Source organism: Ictalurus punctatus, chromosome 21 (genome assembly GCF_001660625.3).
Source record: "Ictalurus punctatus breed USDA103 chromosome 21, Coco_2.0, whole genome shotgun sequence".
In the NCBI taxonomy this organism is placed as follows: domain Eukaryota; kingdom Metazoa; phylum Chordata; class Actinopteri; order Siluriformes; family Ictaluridae; genus Ictalurus; species Ictalurus punctatus.
Window position 1 is genome coordinate 12,055,001 of NC_030436.2, and position 21,751 is coordinate 12,076,751.

At 41.2% G+C, this 21,751-nt stretch overlaps 4 protein-coding genes across 6 annotated transcripts in view; 2 read left to right on the forward strand and 2 right to left on the reverse strand.

Moving 5' to 3' along the window:
- LOC108255208 (arf-GAP with GTPase, ANK repeat and PH domain-containing protein 2) overlaps window positions 1-1,956 on the reverse strand; it is a 21,130-nt gene extending 19,174 nt beyond the window's left edge. The window contains exon 1 of the mRNA XM_017450975.3: window positions 48-1,956. Coding sequence (XP_017306464.1) covers window positions 48-1,179 — 1,132 coding nt within the window. The 5' untranslated portion in view covers window positions 1,180-1,956. The remainder of the gene's footprint in view (window positions 1-47) is intronic.
- Window positions 1,957-3,612: 1,656 nt separating this feature from the next.
- Window positions 3,613-8,367, forward strand: LOC108255187 (tetraspanin-31-B). 2 transcript variants are annotated; one of them, XM_017450950.3, is made up of 6 exons: window positions 3,613-3,774; window positions 5,596-5,763; window positions 7,169-7,249; window positions 7,342-7,482; window positions 7,963-8,073; window positions 8,170-8,367. In XM_017450950.3, the coding sequence occupies exons 1-6, from the start codon at window positions 3,709-3,711 to the stop codon at window positions 8,242-8,244; spliced, it is 642 nt and encodes a 213-aa protein (XP_017306439.1). In that variant the 5' UTR covers window positions 3,613-3,708; the 3' UTR covers window positions 8,245-8,367. The 2 variants fall into 2 exon arrangements, with proteins under 2 accessions (XP_017306439.1, XP_053530098.1); XM_053674123.1 differs by having other exon boundaries at window positions 3,625-3,720.
- A 743-nt stretch (window positions 8,368-9,110) lies between these two features.
- On the reverse strand, window positions 9,111-15,384 carry cdk4 (cyclin-dependent kinase 4). Of its 2 annotated transcripts, none has more exons than XM_017450949.3 (8): window positions 15,074-15,384; window positions 13,887-14,107; window positions 13,636-13,771; window positions 13,373-13,540; window positions 12,587-12,696; window positions 12,435-12,485; window positions 10,927-11,062; window positions 9,111-10,637 (listed from the first exon to the last, which is right to left on the reverse strand). In XM_017450949.3, exons 2-8 carry the CDS (start codon window positions 14,102-14,104, stop codon window positions 10,548-10,550), a joined length of 909 nt encoding a protein of 302 aa, XP_017306438.1. In that variant the 5' UTR covers window positions 14,105-14,107; window positions 15,074-15,384; the 3' UTR covers window positions 9,111-10,547. The 2 variants fall into 2 exon arrangements, with proteins under 2 accessions (XP_017306438.1, XP_017306437.1); XM_017450948.2 differs by having other exon boundaries at window positions 13,887-14,110.
- Window positions 15,385-16,480: 1,096 nt separating this feature from the next.
- Window positions 16,481-21,030, forward strand: mettl1 (methyltransferase 1, tRNA methylguanosine; the record flags this gene model as incomplete). Its single annotated transcript, NM_001200432.1, is given in 6 exon segments — window positions 16,481-16,666; window positions 17,128-17,261; window positions 18,676-18,860; window positions 19,133-19,246; window positions 19,785-19,886; window positions 20,569-21,030. Coding segments are annotated over 6 exon segments (732 nt in total). The 3' UTR covers window positions 20,686-21,030.
- Window positions 21,031-21,751: the final 721 nt, after the last annotated feature.

Here is a 21,751-nt window from a genome sequence, read left to right on the forward strand (position 1 = left end):
CCTGAATAATGAAAAGCCTTCACAGACACGTGTTACTGCATACTGACCTTCTTCCTCACTCGAGCGTCTCCTCAGGGGGCTGTGCAGAGGAATCGGAGTGGCAGGAACCACCGGAGCCATTACAGGACACTGGCTGCTCTTGGTAAAGATGCCGCTGATGAACTTGAGCATTTTTCTGTCTTTTCCTGGAGCGTGCGTAGAAGAACGTGGCCCTGCTCCGCTGTGGGCCTCCTTTCCCTTCTTCAGGTCCTCAGAGAGCAGGTTCAGGTCACTGTTGTCTAGAGTGCGGCTCTTCCCCTTGCGTTGCGGTTTCGCAGGAGGTCGTGTGGAGGCCGGCGCTGGGAGTGATGTGGAGATGGTTTTAAGCTTCTCCACTCGAGGGCTTTCCCGCGTCGGAAGTCCTTCCTCTGCTACCATTAAAGGTTCCATGGCCAGGCGCTGGTACATCCCTCTGCCTTCACTTTCTGACCAGGAAGCCCGATATGGACCCATGGTCATGGTGATGGTCACCGGAGGCGAGTGTTCTCTAGCTTTGACATCCAGGCTCTTGGCGGAGGAGGAAATGGTCTTGCTGGCGTCCTTGAACTCACGACGATTCATGGTTACTGTAGTGTGAGATCTCAGGGCTGTCTCAGGACGCTGGATTAGACGGATCGGGACACTGGGACGGACCGACGTTCCGTTTGACACGACGTCGTCTGAGGTCCTTTCTGATGATGGGATGTAGAAGTCTGGTTTGTAAATTTCCATTTTAGAGACATCCGTCTTTGCCACCTCCTCTTCTCGCTTCTCTTTGCCATCAAGAGGAACTCCGGTGTCTTTCTGAAGCTCTCTTGCTTTGTACTGACTCACCACCGGAGCGTAACTCGGAACCTTGGGTTTTGGAGGAAGTGTCCTAATTGGACATCCGTTGTTGCTCCTAGTAGGCTTTTTAACCTCCACCTTCTGCTCCTTCATCTCAGAACGTCCGGGTTCCTTGTCATCCCCTGGAGGCTTGCTCTCCTCTTCCTTTGTTTTTTCTCCATCTTCAGGGCCCTGAACGAGCTCCGGGGCCGAGGTGGGACTCTGGGGTTTGGTCTCTTCATTGGTCCCTTCATCGCTCCCTATGGCCTCGACCTTGACCAGAGTGAGGGAGATGAGGTAGGTGGTTCGACGCTGAAGGGTCCCTGAGCTGCTCATGTGGAGCCCTTTTTAGAGGAGAGACGGCTACAGTGGAGTAAAAATCGGTGAATATGAACACACCTGAAGGGTTCAGAAGGTTGAGCTCAGACTGTTAGACAGGTGAAGGTAAAGACACAGTGTTAGCACACATCATTCGCTCAATGCATGCCTCTGCATGAGGAACAACCACAAATAACTGGAAGATGTTCAAATCGAAATGAGGTGCGACGGTGAACAATGGTCGAAACGTTCAAAAACGGTTTTATAATTGCACAGTGATGTCTCGGTTCTCTATGTCCATTCACGCACAGATCAGATGCTTCCCCTGCTTTCCTTCTCACGCAACAGATGGTTTGCATCCCATCCCTCCATCGTGCACAGTCTAGACTCGCATTCTAGCATTACGCAAGATCGGTTCCTCCATGGAGAAAATCCCTCAGCACCGGGCCACAAAAACGCTACTTGCCATGTGTCTGGGTTCTAGCTGTTTATTTCTCCTCAGTTGCTCAGGATTGGTATTTTGTTGCACTGCATTGCAATCTCCGGTCAGTGTGTCATGTAATCCATATTATCTGATCGATCTTCTGTCCTCCAAATGCAAAAAAAAGGCTCAGGAGAGGACAATGAGAGCAGACGTGATGGAAACGGCGATGAGACGACGTGGATGAAAGGTTCCGGAGGGGGAAAAAACGTCTGGAAGATTAAAATGTCGTCATCCTGTGATATAGAGAGGGAAGAGGAAAGAGGGAAGGACAGAGGAATCCGTCCTGGAAGCTAGAAACCGTTATACCACTGCATCCCTCTCTCTCTCTCTCTCTCTCTCTCTCCATCACGTCTAAGATAATTAGCAAGTCAAATGTGGCCGAGGTGGGAGGGGCGAGTGAGAGAGAGACAGAAGAGAGAGACAGAGAGAGAGAGAGTGACCCCTCCTCTTTCGTCTCTCCTCCGCTTTCAGCCCCCAACACCCCCCCACCCTTGGACCAGTCACAAAGCCAGCGCCATGGCGACAGCACCACAGATGTGTGAGACGTGGAGCTGAAACGAGGGACAGAGAAAGACAGAAACGATGCTGAAAACGAGATGCTTTTGGATGTCGTCTCTAAATCAACTCACCTTAAATCAATCTGTCTTTCTTTTTCATTTCACTCCTCCATCTTTTTTCTCTCTGTTTTTTCTGCTCCTCCCTCGTTTTCCATTAAAACAGGACATGGTGATGGTTCGAGACGAGCATTAGACACGACAGCGGACGAGACGGGAGGAGAGAAGATCACTGCTGAGGGTCTCAACATCCTGTCCCTGTGTGTGTGTGTGTGTGTGTGTGTGTGTGTGTGTGTGTGTGTGTGTGTGTGTGTGTGTGTATATGTGTGTGTGTGTGTGTGTTGCAAAATACAAATGTTAGAGATTTAATAGATGAGTGTCAGATGAGAAATGCATGACATTTACACAACTGGCAGAACATTACACACACACTGTGTGTGTGGGTGTGTGTGTGTTTGTGTGTGTGTGTGTGTGTGTGTGTGTGTGTGCGCACGTGTTTATTCCAATTAGCCCTGTTACTCCAATTATGTTTGTTAAGAACAGCCTGAAATTATAGTTTCACACTATTACAATGCCTGAGGACTGTAATTGCAGTAACACACACACACACACACACACACACACACACACACACACTGACACAAAGACAAATATGCTCATTAAGCTAAAGACCAGTGCAGTCGAATGCATATTTTACAGTCTGTCACACGCGTTTTAATTACACACACACTGGCCTCCAGCTCTGAACAATTATCTACACATCTGAATATTTAAATTTTATATAATTCTACACTTTCAGAAGTAAATATTTTATAAAACAACAGCGACACATCCCACATGTTCACACATATTTCATCATCATTCACAGTCAAATTTAATTCATTAATAGACATAAATAGCGTTTATTAATACTCGAGGAATCTGTTACAGAACCTGGTTAAAGTTTAGACAGAAATGAAATTAACTCTGCGAAACTAATGTAGCTAATATGTAATGGAAGCTTATAGCCACCAGTTTAATGTGCTGCACTAAACGCAAGGATGTCCTGGTGCATGTTGTTGTTGTTGTTGTTGTTGTTGAAATGTAATCAAATGTTTCAGTAACATTACGGATCCTGTGTTAGTTCAATCTGAATTAAAGTGCTTGGGCCCCGATGATCACTAGGGTAAGGTGAGTACTGTATATAAACGAGTTCCTCACTCCGGCTGGCTTCATACACACCATACTTCACTTCCTGTAACAACTGTTACAGCACACACACACACACACACACTCCCCTTTTACATCTTTTATCAAATTTACAAAATATCAACAAAAACAGATTGTTAATTTTAGCCAATGAGCGTACAGCTGGGGGTTAGCCACACCCACATATAGCCACGCCCCGACATTATGATTTAATCACATGTCTCAACAGGAAATAGCAGGTGTGTGTGTGTGTGTGTGTGTGTGGACTTTACACACTGTCCGAAGACGTTTAGTTGAAAGAAACTTGGATTGAATTCCTCAATGATGCTGAAGGTCGGGTTCCTGTGCGCTAAAAACACACTGTGTGCTGTGAATGCGGTTTATCTGGTGAGTGTGTGTGTGTCTGAGTGTGTGTGTGAGTGTGAGTGTGAGCATATGTGTGTGTGTGTGTGTGTGTGTGTGGTGTGTGTGTGTGTGTGTGTGTGTGTGTGTGTGTGTGTGTGTGTGTGTGTGTGTGCGAGTGTGTGTGTGTGTGTGTGTTTCTGAGTGTGTGTTTGTGAGTGTGTGTGTGTGTGTTTGTGAGTGTTTGTGAGTGTGTGTGTGTGTGTTTGTGAGTGTGTGTGTGTGTGTTTGTGAGCGTGTGTGAGTGTGTGTGTGTGTGTGTTTGTGAGCGTGTGTGCTGCGAATGTGGTTTATCTGGTGAGTGTGAAACACACCGAGCTGTAAATCCTCCCGAACACTCAGATAAAGTTAACTTTTAGCTTTTATAGAGTTCACTGTACACACTCTCACACACACACACACACACTCTCTCTCACATACACACACACACACACACACTCACACACACACACACACTCTCTCTCACCCGCACACACATAAAATCACACATACACACTCTCTCTCTCTCACACACACACACTCACACACACACGGCCACTCATTCACTCTCTCTCTCTCTCTCTCTCTCTCTCTCTCTCTCTCTCTCTCTCTCTCACACACACACACACACACACACACATTCACATACACACTCACACACACACACACACACACACTCTCTCTCTCTCTCTCTCTCTCTCTCTCTCACACACACACACACACACACACACACACACACACACACACACACATTCACACACACACTCACACACACGCATTTACACACACACACACACACACACACACACACACACACACACTCACTCAGCACCCAGGCTGCTTTTCATTTCATTCAACTCTGTGTTCATGAAATCAATCAATCCTGTATAATATGGATTATATTGATGATCCATCTGTCTCTACACGTATCTCTGCTTGCCTGTCGGACAGCTTGGTCTGGATGAGGGAACACCACCTTAAGTTCAACTTGGCAAAATCTGAGCTTCTCGTCATCCCAGCCTCTCCCTCAATCAACCACAACCTCACTGTACAGCTCGGCTCAACCAGATTCAAGCCAACCAGGATGGCCAGGAACCTTGGGGCGATTCTCGATGACAGCTTGACCTTTACAGACCACATCTCAACAACTGCAAGGACCTGTAGGTTCATCCTGTACAACATCAAAAAAATCAGACCCTACCTCACTGAACAGGCTACACAACTACTAGTCCAGGCTCTTGTTATCTCAAAACTGGACTACTGCAACTCACTACTCTCGAGCCTCCCGGCCAGCTCCATCAAACCCCTTCAGATGATTCAGAATGCTGCAGCACACCTCGTCTTCAACCAGCCCAAGAGAACCCATGTCACACCCCTCTTCATCTCCCTCCACTGGCTTCCTGTAGCCGCCCCCATCAAATTCAAGGCCTTGATGCTCACCTACAAGACCTTGTCTGGAACAGCACCCTCCTACCTCAACTCTCTCCTGAAGGCTTACGTTCCCTCACGCAATCGGCAATCTATTAACGAACAACGTTTAGTAGTACCTACTCATCATGGCTCAAGGTCCCTTTAACGAACCTTCAAACTAACTGTTCCTCAGTGGTGGAATGAACTTCCAACTTCCGTGAACACCTAACTAACCCCTAAAAAAAAAAAAAAAACCTTACTCGCACTTTGCTTCTTCTAGAACTCAATTAATGGATATTGTACAGTAGAACTACTTGTATTGTTCTCTGCTGAATAAATGAAAAATTTAATATGTGTGTGTGTGTGTGTGTGTGTGTGTGTGTGTGTGTGTGTGTGTGTGTGTTTTCTTCTGGTCAGGTGGTGGGCGTGTCCCTCATGGCAGTGGCTGGTTATGGGAAAAGTTTTGGCATTGTGTGGAGTTTGAGCATCATCAGTGTAGTCATGGTGGTGGGAGTCTTCCTCATCTTCATCTCCATGCTGGGGATCTTCGGAACTCTGAGACAAAACCAGATCGTCCTGTTCACTGTATCCTCCAGAACAAACCCAAATACCTCACAACCAAACACTAACTTATCACCATATCTATACACAGTGAAATACACTCCCTTAATAATAAGTGAGTTAAATACACTATATGGCCAGAAGTATGTGCACCCCTGACCTTCACACCCATACACACTTCTTCCCCAAACTCACAATTATACAGAGCGTCTCTGTATGCTGTAGCATTACTTACAGTTTCCCTTCACTAGAACTAAGAATCACCGTTCCAGCATGACAAAGTGGACGAAGCAAGCTCCATGAAGACGTGGTGTGTGAAGGTTGGAAGAAGGTAGAAGAACTCAAGTGTCCTGCACTGGAACTGGAGCCTCCTCACATCAACATCAGCACCTGACCTTAACCTCACTAACGCTCTTGTAGCTGAATGATCACTAATCCCCACAGCCACGCCCCAAAATCCAGTGGGAGGCCTTTCCAGAAGAGTGGCTTATAACAGGAAAGGGAAATAAATCTGGAATGAGATGTTCAACAAATACATATGGGTGTGATGGTCATGGGTGCAAATAAATGGTCATATAGTGTAAACAAACAAACAAACAAATAAATAAAGTTTATACTGTATGTAGATTAATTAATGACTTAGGTTATGTATTAAATTCAGAATAAAGTTACTAATGACCAAACTAAGACTAAAATAACGATAATAAAACTTAAAACTAACTCACTTTATATTCAAGTTTTAAAACATTTTTAAAACTGTACCATTATTACGGTATGTAACATTCTCAAAGGATAAGTAATAAATAAATAATAAATAAAAGTCAATAAATAAATTCACCTAAATCAAATACAGTTTAAATAAATAAACATATTCGATTAATTAATTGTTTATCTAAAAACATTTCTAAAAATAAATAAATAAATACATTCATTAATACTGATTTAAATTATTCATTATTTACTGAGGACAAAACTAAAAGATTGATAAATAGCCACTGATAAATAATAATAATAAAACTGTTAAATAATAATAAATATTCATAATAAAACTAACAATGATGTAAAATCTAATTTTGACATTTATAACACTGTTATTTACATAAAGTTAAGTTTATAACACTGTTAAGTAACATAAGGAATCAAAAGTCTCTAAATAAATAAATCATTATAAAACTTTTGTTTTTTAATTAGTCTCTTGTTTATTTATTTAATTATTTGTTTGTTTGTTTAATTGTAGCAGGAAATGAGAACTGGCTAGAACAATGACTAAAAAATCAATAAGGTATGACCATGTAAGGAATGTGGGCAGATGCATGTGTTGTGGAAAGCCACAGGGGTCAGAACCAAGTTAAATTCCTTAATGGATGTGTGTGTGTGTGTGTGTGTGTGTGTGTGTGTGTGTGTGTGTGTGTGTGTGTGTGCGTGTCAGTACATCCTGGCGATGATGTTAGTGTTTTTCTTCCAGTTCACTGTGTCGTGTTCCTGCCTCGCTTTAGGGAGAGAAAAACAGGTAAAATAACCCTAGACAAGCGATCTGATTGGCTGAGACCTGTTTCATCACTCCGCCCACTAACTAACAGCAGAGTGTGTGTGTGTGTACAGGAGAAGTTACTCAGCGTGTCCTGGGAGATGATGAGTGATGAAACTCGTCGGTCTCTGGAGCAGCAGCTGGATTGTTGTGGTCTGATGAACAGCGCTGAAAAGCTACATGTGTTCCGTACAGATGTGAAAGTGTGCACTGCTGTACGTGGTCATGTGACTCCACACGCACTGTTCTATTAGCTGAATTCACCCACATGGTCGCGTGATCTCATTCTCATGTAGAGGAAAATTTTGAGGTCATATGCAGCTGGATTATGAAGACGACATCCTTTTTACTGATCATCTGCTCCTTTTTCTCTACGCTTGAGTATCAGGTGTGATTTAAAGCTGCCAGTGGTGTAACACGGCACCCCCTCCTGGTGATCACTTATTACATCTACACACTGTCTACTCTACACATAACACTGCATGGTTTAGCTGTGTAACACACGCCTGAGTAAAACTCCGCTTAACATTAACACTGCATTAACACACAGCAGATGTTTACACAGTGAGCAAACCAGCTGCATGTGACGACATTAATAAATAACATCACATCAATAAATAAATAAATATATAAATAAATAAATAATGTGCGCTCCATAAAATAAAAGTGTGTGTGTGTCTCTGTGTGTGTTACAGGTGTGTAAAACAACAGCTCACTGCTTCACATGTGGAGATTTGATGCTGCACCACGCTGCGGAGACGCTCAGAGTCCTGGGAGGAGTCGGATTATTCTGCAGCTTCTCACAGGTTCCTCATCAGTCATCACTTTAAATAAAAACTGCTAGATACTTATAGTTAAGGAATTTCTATATCTGTGTCTGTGTGTGTGTGTGTGTGTTGTAGCTCGTGACTGTCTGGTTGGCTGTTCAATACAGAAACCAAAAGAACCCTCAGATCAGCTCTACAACCTCGTCATAACCACCAAAACTGTGTGATCATCTTCTAGTGTGTGATTCTAGATTAATTTTATTTTTATTAACACTTTAATTTGTTTGTTAAAAAGAATTCACCTGAAATCTCAATAAATATATATCAAGTTTATTGTGATGATAGTTTGTGATTCATTCTGATGGCCGTGTATCAAACCACCCTGTACACTACACCATGTTAACGACACTATGTACACTACACCCTATGTATGTGCTCCAGCTTTCACTTTATATTCACTAAAATGAATTCTACAGCATTAGTTCTGCCCCACTGATCTGACTGTGAGAGCGCTGGTATTTACTCGAACACCACTGAATGTATAATTCCACCTCCATTCCATTAGCCTGTGTTCGCCATGGAATATTCCAGATCTAGCCATAGTTCATTACACTGAAACCTTTACCACACTTACTACGGGCTGTCAGTCACTCGGTGCATTACCATGGAAACATGCAACATTCTATCCAGCTGTGGCTTCTTTAGGAACTATAATCATTGTTGGAGCAAAAATAAACTAAATATCTGACCATATTGTGTCTGAAATGTCAGTTACCCCATATTCTGGAGTTATTTCTGGAGTAACTGACGGTTAAAGAACTGCTGTATAAAATCAACATCACACTCCCCATCATGCTGCTGTACTGAATATCATCACAGCTGTGGTTACCTGTGATTGGCTGTGATTACCTGTTATTACCTGCAGCCCGGTGACTCCAGCCGTACACTGCTGTGCTGATATTCAGCGTAACATGACTGCGAGTGTAAAATTGCTTAGTTATCTTACAGACTATCTCAGGGGTGTTTTACAGTAGATTAAATGCAGTGTTAAATGTGAATAGATAAATAAACAGCTGTAAAAGAAACAGTGTTTAATGAGAAAATGAACAATACATTCTTACTGTTTTTAATGACCGATGCTGAACACACACCAACTAAACGTAATAGACATTGAACATGAACACATTTAGGTACGGATTAATAACAGCAGAGAACCGTGTGTGTGTGTGTCACAAACTCGGTTCTATATTTATAGAACATTCACTTTAACTCCTGTATCTTTCTTAATTACGTGTTAAAGTAAAAACTCAATACTGATGATGAAGATGAAGATGAAGAGCAGGAGAGTCTCAACCCATCATCATTTACACCAGATTCTAATCAGAGATCAGATCAAACACAAACATTGTTCTGATCATGAAGTATACCGTCCGTCTTTGTGCTCTGTAACGGCTTTTATTTTAATAATCAGCGACGCAGAACATTTTCAATTTTAATGTGAAGTGTAAAAAGTTTAGGCAGTTAGAGCAAAACAATCATTTAATATTAGCTCGCATCTTTTCTTGAGATTATTCTGCAATAATAATAATAATAATAATAAAACTTATTTTTATTATAGATTTATTTTATATAAAAAATATTCAGAGAAAAAAATAAGAGATATGACATTATTAATTTTCTGGACCTGGTGCTCATCGCTACAGATTTGATTATAAAGTGGAAAATTTGTTCAGTTTATTATGCGCTGATTAACGGTTTATAAAAATAGAAATAATCTGAAATACAAGAAAACAGCGATTCTTCTGGAAAAGTATTAACAGGTATTATCATTGTGAAGTTATTGATTAGTGCTTCACACAGTTTGGATTTAGTTCTGTAGCGGACGTGTCGATGGCGTCGATGCTGTGCCTCGTGTTTCTGTATGAAATGATTTAACTGACCGTTAAAAATTAAAAAATAAAATAAAATCACAAAAAGAAACAGTTCAGATTAAAGTAAAAAATAAAATGTCCCTTTCACCCCAAACCGAGTCCGTCAGCTGAGACGCACCGGGTGTCTGAACTAAACCACAGCCTCGGGTTTAGCGTGATGCATAAATTAAAGACTACAGGTGCAGTGAGGTGTAAGAGGCACACTGCAGGGAACGGACGTCCTGCCACACCGGACTGTTAAAGTCTGAGAAGAAGAGTGATATTAATGTTATTAACACTGACGGTGTTTAGTGTGAACCTGCAGCACAGAGCTGAAGTGTTGCTCGCTGCACAGAGACGATGTGAAGAAACGGCGGTGCACGCTGTGGCGCTCCTCAGGTGTGGAACGGGTCAGGACCCTGAGAGTTACTGACCACAGCCCAGTGGGGTTCAGTACAATAAGGAAATAAGAAGAATAAAACATTAGCCATGCTGTACAGGTTAAAGGTCAGTTTTTGGTCCATGTTATTTTATAAGTGAATAAACTCTGGACTAAAATCAGAATTCCAGAGTTTTCTTTAACGGCAGCCAGTCGCTCCTTCTTTACAAGCTATCGGATTGGTCAGAGAAGAACCCGTGCTCCAGAGCTTTCAGTGCCGAGATCCGCCTCAGGGGGTCAAAGGTCAACATTTTCTGTTAAAGAAGAAACAAAGGATATAAAGTTATAGTGAGTGATTATAGAGAAAGTATGAGCACAATAAGTGTGTGATTATAAGGAGTGTGTTGTGTGTGCGTGTTTATGATTGTGTGTGTGTTTATATATAGTGTGTGTGAGTGTTTATAGTGTGCATGTGTGATTATATATTATTGTCTGTTTGAGATTAAAGTGTGTGTGTTATTACAGAGAGTGCATGTGATTAGAGATAGAGCGAGTATGTGTTTGTTTAAGCGCCGCCACACACACAAACACACACACACACACCATGAGCAGATCTGCCCCCTCATTGGTTAACTCTGGGATCTGATCTGTGATTGGCTGAGGATTCTGAGGACTGAAGTTTTCTCGAGATAGTGTGACATCATTAGGCCACTCCTCCTCATTCGGCAGACCAATCACACTGCGGAAAAAACATATAATGGGCGGGACATGAGAGAGGGAGAAAGTAATCAGTAAAGTAATCAGTGTGTGTTGATTATAAATCAGTAAAATACTGGATCAGTGTTTAACGGTGAGGAGAGTTTCAGAGTGCAGTACAGCTCACACTGTCAACTATCTATTATATTTCATCACACACAAACACACACACACCCTAACAACGATAAACACTGATACAGGTCATGTGATCTGATGATCTACAGCCACGTTTCAGATAGATCAACGTTTCAGCCTGGTCTCTCTAACCCATCACACACCTCCTCTCCATCGGCACATTCTCTCTTAAATGAATGATTTCACTGTTTTTCTGCTGTCTATAAAAACCACACTAAATATATTAATAAACAAATACTTTATAAACATCTCAGAAGGAAACACTGCTAATACACACCAAGTTTACTGAACAAAAAACAGTGTTTTAAAGTAAAAACTCTGCTGTTTCACCACAGCAAGGAACCATAATAAATAACCAACAACTTACACACGCCATAACATCCGTCCAATCCTGCTGTGCGTTTTCCCAAAAACTCAGAACACTAGCTCCTTAACTTTATCTTCAGCGTTTTCTTTAAGTAACAAGAAATTTCTTCAGAAACTCTATTTTCTTTCTTTTTTTAAAACACTTTTCCATCACTGTCAGCGTCTTTTATCCTGGAGTGTGTATTCAGTATCAGCTGCACAGGAAAGAGTCAGAGTGACCCACGAAAGTAATCATTTAAAGTACCTGTGAAGCGCCTTGATTCACACAGTGTTATTCCATGTGTTGATGTAATTTCCACTGAAACAGGAAGTCAGGGCGGGGCATATCGTGTGTGCTAAGCCATACTTCACAGTTAATACCATGGATTTTTTAAATTGTCGGGGGCTGGACACTTCAGATTCTAGTGAGCTTTTGATTAGACAGAAAATCTGAAGTGCAGAGTGATGTCATCAAAACTGTTGACCCGTATCGGTGGTAGAGAGAGAGACTGTACATTTTGTATGTGTACATCTTCTAAATGCGAATTCTGTCAGCGCACTAACTTATAGATAACCTTAAGGCTATTAATATTCACACTAAAGCCACAAAACTTTCATTTTGATTTCATGGCGACTTTAAAATCCACCAGCAGTCTGTTCGGAGGACGAGAAGGACGACGTTATATTACATAAAGTAAATTGGATATAATATTTTATGGACTATTAAAGCTACTGCTTTTGAAGAAAGATAGAAAATGGAGAAGTGGGAGAAAGGATGAGAAAGAAAAGACAAACAGTAGAAAAGATTCTTCTTCTATTCGCCGACGCACAACAGCAATCACACGGGTACGAAGTGATAGAAAATTCAAACGTACGAGAAGATCTTGGTCAGCTGGTCTGCTTCGGATTCTCCACAAAACAGAGGCCTGGAAAAACAAAATCCAGTCAGGAGAGAGTTCCAATAAAAACTAAATAATACAGAACGAACACGTGATATAAAGGATTCAGAGTGGCGACGCCGACGCACTTGCGTGTGAACATCTCAGCGAAGATGCAGCCGGTACTCCACAGATCCACAGGCGTGGCATAACTAGAACCGAGCAGAACCTCTGGAGAACGGTACCACAACGTCACCACCTTACACACACACACACACACACACAGAGTATTAAAATTATTTTGTGACAAATGAACTGTAGAAGTACGACCCCTGGGAAATATGATGGAATCGGCACATTTAGAGGAAGCTCACGCAGCTTTTTACTTCGTAGCAAAAAAACAAATCGCAGATGTGACACAAAACCATTTTTTAAATATCTGAGCATTCTGGATTTGTGAAACACACCTCAAACAAATTAAAGGAAATGATAATAATTAATGGCATATTTTTTCCAGATCAAGTTTGAATCAGCTTGTAATTAGCATTTCTAAAACAAATAACAGTACGAGCCTAAACATGTGAATTAGTTTGCAGTTAAAAGAGAGTTTACACACCTTAACCAGGGACGCCAACCAGAGAGTGGAACAACGGAGAGGATCAGAAAACTCCTTCAGGTGCCATTATTTAAAATAACTTCATTAAACATGTTTTTGGTGTTTTACAAAGCCAGAATGTTCAGCTATTAAACAAACATTGTTTCGTGTGCGATTTATATCTGCGATTTGTTTATTCGCTACGAAATAAAAAGCCGAGTGAACGTCCTCTGAATTCCATCATTATCACCAGGGGTTGTAGTAAAAAAAAAACCTTTATCTCCAGCGTTTAAAATAATTATATTAATTAGTAGACAGCCATGTGTGTGAGTGTGTGTACCACAGGTGTTAGAGCCATGGTACAGCTGTATATTCGAGCCAGTCCAAAGTCGGCGAGTTTAATCTGACCGCGACTTGTCACCAGGATGTTCTCTGGCTTCAGGTCCCGATGGAGAACCAGGTGAGAGTGAAGGAACGACAAACCACACAGCAACTGACGCATCAGATCCTACACACACACGCACACACACACACACACACATTAGCATGCTAAATGAGACCCTAAAGAATGATAATTCCCCATGTTAATGACATCACTCCTACCCTGACACGGTGAAGGGGCAGTCCAGGTGGGGGAGCTTTCTCCAAATACGTCTTCAAATCCTGATCCACGTGTTCGAACACCAACGTCACCTTCGTCTCCTGCTCCGTCCTCAAACTCGCACACACATCCATCAGCCTGAAACACACAGACACATACACACAAGTCTAATAAAAGTACTTAATGATGTTGAGATGGTTGAACTGTTCCAGGTGTCTGAGCAGGGTGATGGTGTGTGTGTGGGTGTGTGTACTTGACGATGTTGGGATGGTCGAACTGTTCCAGACGTTTGAGCAGAGCGACTTCTCTCACAGTGGACAGAGGAAGTCCCTCCTGATCCGTCTGCACTCTGACGCTCTTCAGAGCCACGAACTTGCCGCTCTCTTTATCCCGCGCTTTATACACAGTCCCATAAGCTCCGCCCCCGATCTCCGCCACTGGCTCGTACTGCACAACCCCGTCCTGCGCCATCACCTGCTACACAACACAATATCACAACACATCAGAGTGAGGAGTCGGACTTACACACACTGTGTTAATCACACACACACACCCTGTAGGAAGTCAAACTTTACACATCTGTCTGTCTGATCTCATTAACATCACTCTAGAGTAATCTACAGTGTACTGTGTTAACTCATTAATATTAATGTGGGTGATTTAAATATTTACATTATTTATATTAATTTATTCATGTTGTGTGTAAACACTCCACATTAACCGTTTCTCCTACTCTCAGTACATGTGCATGTGTTTTGTACTAACTCCATGGAATCTGTATTGATGACAGCCAACCCAACATTCTCACCAACACACACACACACACACACACACAGCATTCCCAGACAAATTCTTGAACTCTGTCTTTCTAATGCCTCACTGTAAAACCAGACAATTTCACACTCAACTGAAAACTCAAGCTGCACATGTGTACATGCATGCACACACACACACACACACACACACACACACACACTAAAGCATTCATTTGTGTCACAGATCTTTTTTTTTAAATCAACTGTGTTTAAGCCTGAAGTTGTGTAAAACCCCCAGTGTGTGTCAGTGTGTGTGTGTGTGTGTGTTATTTCTGACCCTGAAGCTCTCTGTCTCTCGTTAAAACACGTGTTGCTGTTGCTGCTCTTGCTTTGTTCATTAAATCCACAGGGAAATCACCTGAGCTCTGTACCTAAGCCTGACCCGCTCAAATCCCGGGATGATGCCAAATGTTCTAGCTGATTAACCCGCTAATTAACCTGCTGATTGGACCGAACCCACAGAGCCGGAAGGACTCGGTTCATCCCACCCACACGCGCGCGCTGCAGCTCTGCCATCTGGACATTTCCACATGAAGCTTCATTAAACTCGCGACTCATTAAACCCTCATTAAACCCAGAACACGGGTTAGATCTGAAAGGAAACGCTCAGTGTTTCTTCACTTACCGAGTTTCCTCTGTGAGTTATTTCACGCCAGAACTCGCGAGAAGTAAGAAACTGCACACAAGCTGCACATCTGGCCTTCACTCTCTCTCTCACTCTCTCTCTCTCTCAATCTCTCTCACCCTCTCTTTCTTTCTCTCTCAAGCGCTTTTAAACGCGTCCTTTACTTGTCCTGTACTTTATAAACTGTAATATCACACAGATGAAGCTGTTCTCTTTTCTCGCTTCTCCTCACTTCTAAATAAAACTTCTCTCAGCTCGCTAACTGAACCCTCATTGTGAAAATGAGACGCTTCCTGTGCTTCCATACGTCAGACAGGGGCGGGACCACGTGCGTCCAAACCAAGCCCGCTGGCATACGTCATCCACCGGACCCGCCCACACGCCGACAGGTGCTCTTCAGAGCTGATAAACGATTTATTTCTTTCCTTTATCTCATTATCTCCCCAACTAAACATAATTTCACTTCAATTCATTTCAGTTTAAATGCACAGGGATTTATTTATTTTAGTGCAGATCATCTATAAAACATTTCTGTTAAATCTTCTCTGCATTTATCACTAAACATATTAACAACATGTTTATTACTGAAACATGTTGTTTAGACTCCTATAAAGAATGACTAAAAATAAAAGTATGTACACATATCACATATGTCATACATTTATTGTTATTAGCTAAATTCCATATCTGTGAGTGTTAAATCTTAGGAAATATGCAATGATTGATTTCTTTTAAAACAGACACTTTACTCAAATCACCATCAGCCTTCTTTGCTCATATTTACCAAGAGTGACAATATTAATGGAGGGCACTCTATAACATGTTTACATCACAATTTTCATTTCAAACAGTAAGAGAGTGGAGATGAGTTTTAATTTACTTTTTTTTCTGTGAACTGAAAAAAGTGGCATTAATATTCATTTCTCCACTGTACTGAATGTAAATCATTAATTAGAGTAATAATCATCTCCATATTCTCTTTATCTCATTAACAGAAACGTTTTCTTTTTCATTTTATTTCTCTCTACATTGTTGTCATGAGATGCTGATTTAGCCAATCAGAGACGGCCTTTTAACATGAACTATTTCACTTATAGTAACAAAGGCTCAATAAAACTCATATCCATATAAAAATAAAACAACTCTAGAAATGTAGTTTAATTATGTTGATTACAAGCTGAGGAAAACGTTGTTTATTTATTTAGTCTTTTTTTTCTTCATTTAACGAGTTTAAATTTTAAATATTTTAAGTATTGAGTTTAATTAAAATGAGTTGTGTTAATTTTTGTGAATTCGCATTTATGTGATGATGATGATTATTATTATTATTAAGCCATTCAGAGCCGCCTCTCTTGGTGCCTGGGGTGTGACGTCATTCTCCTGCGACTCCTCTCGGCTTTCGCGTGCCGGTGTTGCTGCTAGCTCGGTTTAGCTCGTTTCACTTGAACTTTCTCTGATTAAACGCTTTATTTCATCAGTAACACTTGAACACACACACACTGGGAGGTTCAGGATGAGTGTGTGTATGCCTCAGAAGAAGTTTTATCGGCAGAGAGCTCACTCTAACCCCATGGCTGATCACACATTCGAGTAGTGAGTGTTTTATGAACATAAATCCGCTTTATTTCTATTATTAAAGGCCTCTTTTAGCTTCGCTTCCTGTTACAGAAGAAACAGAAACTCCACATGCAGGTTTATTATATATTTGTTTATTTTAAATCGGATGTAAACATGTAAAAGCTGATTAAAAGTTAGTACACCCTAGATGCATTGTGTGTATGTAGATGGAGTTCTGACACATGTACTGAGTGAGATTAATTACACGCCTCTTTTCTCATACTGAATAATCCTTTTAAATAAATTACTATAAAGTAGTATATCGTATCTGCTCTCCTGTCTTTCTTGTATAGTAGTATATCTTCTCCTTACGTTTTATTAATAAGGTTAATGTGTATATATTGCTATTCTCCTACATCAGCTTGCTTTTTTAGTCAAAAGAAACACTTCATATCTCTGTACTGAACACATTTTCTGTGTGTGTGTGTTTGTTTCAGTCCCGTGTGTCCAGAGCAGATGGACTGGTCTCAGCTTTATCCTGAGTATTTCAGCTCAGATGAACAGATGGAGATAGGACGGAGCACTCGGGTGGAGTTCGCTGATATCGGGTGTGGATATGGAGGACTGCTGGGTAGATCTCTCTCTCTCTCTCACACACACACACACAAAACACTATCAGTATTATTATCTCTGGTGTGCAGGAAGCAGAATATCTCTCACTGCAGAAACAGTACTGATATGCGCTGTTAAAAATGAACGACAGATAAGAACTAAAAATCCTCTGACTTTGAGCTCCAGTTTCTCCTCAACTCACTTTATTCTTCATTATAGCTTTATTCTGCTTTCACGTGTTCCTCAGAAGCTCCTGGACGCTGTCCTGTTCTAGTTTTGTTTCTCTGTAATGTAAATCTGTAAACACGTCCACAGTGTAGGAGGAGAGAGAGAGAAAGTGGTGTGGTTTGTATGAGTGACGACTAAAACTGAGCTGCATTTAAAACATAAAGAACTGACCAATTAAATTTTTCTATCAGACATGCTCGATCAGACACGAGACATGCTTGATCAGACATGCTCGATCAGACATGAGACACGCTCGATCAGACATGAGACATGCTCAGACACGCTCAATCAGACATGCTCGATCAGACAAGAGACACACCCAGACATACTCGATCAGACATGAGACACGCTCGATCAGACATGAGACACGCTCGATCAGAACTGTTTCTGAAGCTCAGACCTGGAATTAGACCCTGGAGAATGTTCAGGTGTTACACTTGTTTCCGATTATTCTGAAAGCATTTGACGGCAGCGTTATTCTCACTTCCACAATCAGCCACAAGGAGGCGTTGTTAATTAAACTCACATCATTCATCTGTAATTATATTAAATACAGCACTACAGTACTCCTGATTCTTTTCTGTTTATTTACCGTATTTATTGAGTGAATTTCACTTTCTCCCTTTGCATATATTAATTGTGATTCTTTTAAATAGTAAAAGCATTCTGTTAAACATTCTCACCAAATACGACTACCGTTTTTCTTTCGCTTCATTTTAATACCAATGACGAAAAATACATAACACATTAACGATGTGGTTTAATTCTTCTAAATGCATTAAAGGTCTGTCATGTCCTGATTATTTACATTCATTTAATAATACATTTAAACGTAAAAACTAATATATTAAAAAGGTTTTCTTGTTAAAATGTTGGTTGTAAATCCCGAATCAGCCACAAGGGGTCGCCATCACATTATTAACCTCTAGTGCAATATTTATATCTCAACTCATTAATCACTCCTTTTATCTGCTCTTATTCTTTTTTTATACAGGATGCATTTTCTAGTTTAGTACAAAAAAAATCTCTGCATTTCATTTCCAATATAGAAATGTTGAAGATTTATAAAGGAGAAATTCAGATGAATGTTGTGTTTTGGTGGAAAATGATTATTAAAACAGACCATACACATGAATGATTAATGACCTGATGGATGATGTTAATGTATTTAATTTAATCAGATTTATTTTTCGTCCCTGTGTTAGTGGAGTTATCTCCACTATTCCCTGATCACCTCATTCTGGGTTTGGAGATTCGGGTTAAAGTCTCAGATTACGTTCAGGACCGAATCCGATCACTCCGAGCCTCAGAACCGGGAAAATACCAGAACATCGCCTGTCTCCGCAGCAACGCCATGAAATATCTCCCCAACTTCTTCACTAAAGGACAGGTGAGTCAGGAACACAGGTTAAAACTTCACACACACACACACATCCTCTATTTTTAAATGTTATATGTATAATAAAGTATGTATATAATATTATAATAATTTTATACATAATAATATAATGTCATTTATCATGATATGGATCTCATTATTGTATCTAACTTTAACCTTTATTTCATTACACACTCATCTGTATAGTGCCTTTATAAGCAAAGTTACACACGCTGTACAAACACTCAAGAAGTGTGTGTGTGTGTGTGTGTATGTGTATGCAGCTCAGTAAGATGTTCTTCCTGTTTCCGGATCCACATTTCAAAAAAACAAAGCACAAATGGAGGATCATCAGTCCAACTTTATTAGCGGAGTACGCATACACACTCCGAGTTGGGGTAAGAAACACACACACTGAGGGAAAGAATGGCTGAGAGAGAATTTCCAGTCTGTGTACCGTGTTCAGGTCATGTAGGGATTGCTTCATACTGGAGGAACCTTCAGCGTTTTGCTGGTTTCTGAAGAACGATCTGGTTCTTAAAGTCCACATCCACACTGCAGCTTCTGTGAATGGTGTGTTCTGATTATTCAGGAAATCAGAGTAAAAGCCAACGGCACGAAGGACTCGAGCTGATGTTTACTCTCGCATCTATTTCTGTCCCTCACTCAGACACTGAATCATCTGATTCATCAACTGATTCACTTCTTCATCTGATTCACTTAATTATCTTGCATGTCATTCTCTCTCTCTGAGTGTAAAATCTGTATTTAATGTGGAGTAGTATCTCTCTCTCACACACACACACGCACACACAATGTATACACATGTTCACATCTGCTTGTCTTGTGTTTATCTGATAAAGTGAGGCTGTCACTGCTGTCTGTTCAACTTGTGATGCCATAGTGATGGTTTCTGTGTGTGTGTGTGATTTGCAGGGTTTAGTTTACACCATGACGGATGTAGAGGAAGTGCACGTATGGATGGTGAAACACTTTACAGAGCATCCGCTATTCAGCCGAGTGTCTGAGGACGAGCTGGTACTGTTTTTATACGTGCACACACACACACGCACACACACACACACACACACACACACACACACACACACACACACACACACCCCTGCACAACATACACGGACTGGAACACACACTTATAAATACTTGTTTATTCCCACACTGTGGAGAGACAGACATATATAATTGTGGAATATCAGGGACGAGCAGACGAATAGACAGAAGTAACAACTGACAGACAGATGAATAGATTTGCAGTTGTGCAACTGGACAGATGGAAGGGCAGATAAGCAGGGGTACATGGGTAAATGGGATAGATGGATAATTAGACAGGGGAGGTGGAGACACATACAACCAGATTGGACTGTGGGATAGAGGGACGTAGGGAGAGACATGAGATGACGGAGGGGCAGTAGGGACGGAGAGAGAGACAGATGAGATGACAGAAGGGCAGTAGGGACGGCGGGAGAAACAGACGGGTGGACGGAGGGGCAGTAGGGACGGAGGGAGGGGTGGACAGAGGGACAGACAGACGAGTGGAAGGAGGGAGAGGTGGACGGAGGGGCAGTAGGGATGGAGGGAGAGACAGACGGATGGACGGAGGGAGAGACGGACGGGCAGTAGGGCAGACAAACAGATAAGTAGAAAGTTTCTGTACTTTTGGCAGCACTTTAACATGGCCTTTGACCTTTTATCCCTACAGAAGGATGACGTCATTGTGGGCCGTTTGGGGACATGTACAGAAGAAGGGAAGAAGGTGCAAAGAAATGGAGGGAAGAACTTCCTCGCTGTGTTTCGCCGAGTCGAGGATCCGAGCTGAAACATTTTCATATAAACCCCATACTAATCACATGACCATCAAAACTTTGGAGTGATCACATGACCATCAAAACCCTGGAGTGATCACATGACCATCAAAAACCTGGAGTAATCACATGACCTCCTGATCTACGAAACATACCATTTAACTCTGGGCTGAGAAAGTTTCCACACATCCTGTTTTCCAGAAACAATTCTTGTTTTACAAAGTTACAATCTAATTAGTTTTTTGTGGATGAAGTTCTAAATATTCCGTTTTATTTCTGCTTCAGTCCTCAGTTCAGAACTGTTTAAGTAAATAATAATCAAATAAATAAAGCACCTTTTTATGTTTCTGTTTCCTAAATGTTTAATGGAAATGTATTTTATTCTGAAAACTGGTTTAGAACAGACCTCTGCAGTGTCACACACCGGTTATGGGTCAGAACTCGTTGCTGTTCACGCAGAAAGTCGTTTTTTCCCTTCAGTCGTCTGCTTTTTTCCTGAGTTAGCAGTAAGTTAATCTCTCTCTCTCTCAGAGATACGCCGCTGTGTCCGTTCCACTGCCCTTTACTCTTTCACCCACAAACCTGAACAGATTTTTCCTGAAGTCCATCTTTCTGTTCTGTGAAAACTGCTTTAATAAAGAGACGGATGTGCTCTTTAAACATTCCCTCTAAACATTAGCTCTTCTTCCAAATGATTTTATTAAGTTAACATTATGTTGAGGACAAAACTTTCAATGTGTGTGCTCTTATATCCTCATCGTTCTCATCAGTAATATTAAATATAAAAACCAGTTTGGTTTCTGTCCTGCAGCAGAGTTTCTCATTACAGACCTTCTGCTTTTTCCAGTTTTTATTTTCCTGCCTCTTTTCTGAACATGAGCAGGTGTACTCTCACAGCAGTTACAACATTTCTCTATAAATCAGAGTAAAACTCTTCCTGAGTTCAGATCTGTTCACAGAAAGGTGAGTGATCACAGGTAAAATAATCCTGATAATCATACCCTTCAGTCATTTAAACACTAAACACACACATTCTACAGTTTAAATAAAATGGTAGTAAATAATCACTAATTCTGTTCT